The sequence below is a fragment of the Populus euphratica genome, unplaced genomic scaffold (assembly GCF_000495115.2).
Source record: "Populus euphratica unplaced genomic scaffold, PopEup_1.0 scaffold23.1, whole genome shotgun sequence".
Taxonomy (NCBI): Eukaryota; Viridiplantae; Streptophyta; class Magnoliopsida; order Malpighiales; family Salicaceae; genus Populus; species Populus euphratica.
In genome coordinates, this window is record NW_011499892.1 from 772,326 (window position 1) to 775,772 (window position 3,447).

Consider the following 3,447-nt stretch of genomic DNA (forward strand, 5'->3'; position numbering starts at 1 on the left):
AGACCAGGGGATTCACCAGGTGCTACTCAATACCCACCTATTGAGTACAGTGGATCCTTGTCAATGGAGGATAGAGATAGACAAACAGGCCAGTCAAGTTACTGTTTGGTGGCCTGTAAGCAAATGGTTGGGGTATTTCTAACGGTATGGGTAAAGAACGATCTTAGAGATGATGTTCGCAATCTCAAAGTGTCTTGTGTGGGCAGAGGATTGATGGGTTATCTCGGAAACAAGGTAGATTTTCCTTCTTATGAATTTGATAGCAAAATTGTGATGAACTAGGAAAAAAAGTTGCACTCTTATTTTCTTTGGGTTTTCCAGGGCTCGATTTCAATTAGCATGTCATTGCACCAAACAAGCTTTTGCTTCATCTGTAGCCATTTGACATCTGGGCAGAAGGAGGGAGACGAGCTGCGGAGAAACTCTGATGTTATGGAGATCCTTAGGAAGACAAGGTTTCCTAGAGTTCATTCCAGAGGAGACAAAAACTCCCCTCAAACAATTCTAGAGCATGAGTAAGGCATTACTGATTCTCTGTGTTCATTTTCAGAACGTTTGCTCTTTATTTTGGGCCAATCAACATGCTGTCTAAATCTTCATTGCCTTGGCAGTCGAATCATTTGGCTTGGTGATTTGAATTATCGGATTGCCTTGTCTTATCGTGCCGTGAAAACTCTTGTCGAGATGCAAAATTGGAGGGCGTTGTTAGAGAATGACCAGGCATGTCGCCTAAAATTTTAGATATTCCTCTGATGCGTTTGCATTGATGTGCTGTTATACTTTGTCGTTCTTCAATGAAAGTGGTTCGATCTGACCCCTTTGATGATTCTTACTTTCAGCTTCGGATAGAGCAGGGACGAGGGCGAGTTTTTGATGGATGGAATGAAGGCAAGATATATTTCCCCCCTACATACAAGTATTCCAATAACTCAGATAGATATGCAGGGGATGATAGGCACCCGAAGGAGAAACGAAGGACTCCTGCATGGTAATCTCCATTTTTTCTGCTTCTGAACAAGGAAAAAAAAAAAAGGAGATTTTTATTTCAGTGAAAATTGTGAGCGAAAAAATACCCTTTTGTGGGTACGGAGAAAATTTAAATAAAAACTTTGTAACATCTGCACGGGACTACGTGAATAGAATATGCTTTAATTTTCCGACATACAAATAATCAGGCTATATACAAATGCAGGTGTGATCGTATATTGTGGTATGGAAGGGGCCTCACTCAGTTATCTTATGTCCGTGGGGAGTCAAGGTTCTCAGATCATAGACCAGTTTGCGGGGTATTTTTGGCTGACGTTGAGTCTATAAATCGTAGCCGAATAAAGAAAAGCACGAGTTGCTCCAATTCTAGAATTGAGGTAGAAGAGCTGTTGCCGCACTTACATGGATACACCGAATTCAATTTCTTTTGAGGATGGATATACAAGTCACCAGCATTGCTAGGATGTTTGAGTAAGCAGGTTCACTGCGCTGTCCCAGGTAACCTGAACAATCTGATGGTGTATAGTATATTCTTACAAATTCACCTCTTTTTCAAGAACTATTTCACCTTATAATTCACTTAAGCTTTTATTCTCTGTTTGCAGGAATCCGTACCAATTCTAGCTCGATGTTTTGTGTAACCTTAATGTCGTCCTCAGTTAGCGTAAGTTCCTCCGATGATTTCTTGTGCTGTCCATGTGGAAAGAACACGAATATTAACTCGAAAATGTGCGATTATTAGGTGACTATATGCCATCTCTAGGACAAACCAAAAGCTGATATTTTCCTATAAAAACATGGATCGGTTATTAGTATGACAAATGAATAGAGTATTTACTGTGCGTAACTTTTGAAAACATTTTTGTAGATATTGTCTTCTTCTGAACTGTAGTTTTTGGTTGAAAAGGCTCTCTTGCTTGTTCTTATTCTTATTCATGGTCTGGTTCCTTACTTTGGCAGGTGGGCGCTCTGCTATGAAACTCTGCCTTGCTAGTGATGGGGGCATTCTGTTACCTACAATCCAAATGGAGGTTGGTCCTTCACTTTCTTTCCCATTCTCAATTTGGCTGTACTTCTTCCCTAATTTATTAATCTAATTCTCTCCATGCCTTTTTCCTCATCTAAATAGGTGCAATTTGTGCATTTTGTCGATAATCTCTGACTCCACGATATTGTTATTAGATTGTATATTTTTCTCATCATCGGTTCCTTGTTGGCAAATGCAACCGCTGGTAGCTCAAAACAATACAATCCTTATCATACTAATAAGGTAACAAAAGCTAATCTCTTAATGCTGTTGCATTCTTTTACTGGTATTTTCTATACCACCTAGTCTGTGAACTTCAAAACAGAACTAGAAACATCCCGGTTGCTTAAGTAAATTTTCCTTCATAATTTCTTGCAGGATGCACTTGCTGAGTCCTGGAGCTTTTTAGAGGTTTAATTCGCTGACAATTCATTTGTGAAAAAAAGCATAAATGAAATCAAGGAATTAAAAAATCTTACACACCAAAAGAAGAACAGTCACTTGTTATTGGTTTTTTTTTATCTTCCATTTTGCTTCCCATACTACTCTGGAAAGATGGTAAAAGAAGTGGTAATGTGATGCACACTCATTACAAATAAGGAAAAAGGAGGCAGAACTTGAGTTTCTATGAAGCTTCTTTTTCTCTGTTTCAGCTTATGATTTTACTGGAAAAGAAAAGTAACTTGTTCTGATCATCTCATTGTTATTTTATATCTCATCTGAAAACTAAACAGGACAATGAAAGAGAGTAAAAAAGCACAAGCTTTGTGCTTTCTTGAAGGCATGTCTGCTTGGTTACCAGTAAGTCATCATGCATGCAGGTTATATTTTTGCCATTTTCTCCAGCACTATTTCTCTTTCAGTGAGGGCTACAAAGCTTTTCTGTGCACAAGATTGCCCCTACCACTCTCCAACATGACAAGCCGAACAAGTAGTCCTCCCTATTTTGCTTTCGAGAGCTTATGCTCTATAGCTGTAGGTGTGGTAGAAGTCAAAGACATGTCATGTGTGTTTAAGCTTTTAGATGCGAAGTCCTTTTATTTGCGCCCTATCTTACTACGAGCTAGGGGTCAAAGTCGAAGCATTCGTACTCGGTACCTCGACTCTGCTAGCCACTTGTTTTTGTACAAGTAGGTGCAACTTATTGGTCAGCCTACCCAGGATTGCCAGAAGCAAGAAATTTATGAAGAACTTCATTTTCCAAACAGTCGCTCGTATACATTAATGGGCAACACGTTTGTGCAATTAAACCTTGCAGAAATAAGGCCAACGTGCCACTGCCCTCTGGTTTCTTCTTTTGATCTTCCATGAATGCCCACATTGAAGTCAACTCCCCCCTGCACGCAAAGTCTTGATGAATAACCCGGTTTTTTTTATTGATAATGCAGCATGCTTAAGTTTTGTTTTTTGTTTTTCCCAGCATCAACGTGTTA

General features: G+C 39.3%; 1 protein-coding gene across 1 annotated transcript in view; it reads left to right on the forward strand.

Annotated features, from left to right (window-relative positions):
• The window catches only part of LOC105131484 (type I inositol 1,4,5-trisphosphate 5-phosphatase CVP2-like), a 5,746-nt gene extending 2,471 nt beyond the window's left edge, over positions 1 to 3,275 (forward strand). The window contains exons 7-15 of the mRNA XM_011034485.1: positions 3 to 234; positions 322 to 515; positions 612 to 720; positions 840 to 988; positions 1,193 to 1,485; positions 1,593 to 1,651; positions 1,948 to 2,018; positions 2,117 to 2,257; positions 2,393 to 3,275. Of these exons, the coding sequence (XP_011032787.1) occupies positions 3 to 234; positions 322 to 515; positions 612 to 720; positions 840 to 988; positions 1,193 to 1,418 (910 nt within the window). The 3' untranslated portion in view covers positions 1,419 to 1,485; positions 1,593 to 1,651; positions 1,948 to 2,018; positions 2,117 to 2,257; positions 2,393 to 3,275. The remainder of the gene's footprint in view (positions 1 to 2; positions 235 to 321; positions 516 to 611; positions 721 to 839; positions 989 to 1,192; positions 1,486 to 1,592; positions 1,652 to 1,947; positions 2,019 to 2,116; positions 2,258 to 2,392) is intronic.
• The last annotated feature ends 172 nt before the right edge of the window (positions 3,276 to 3,447 follow it).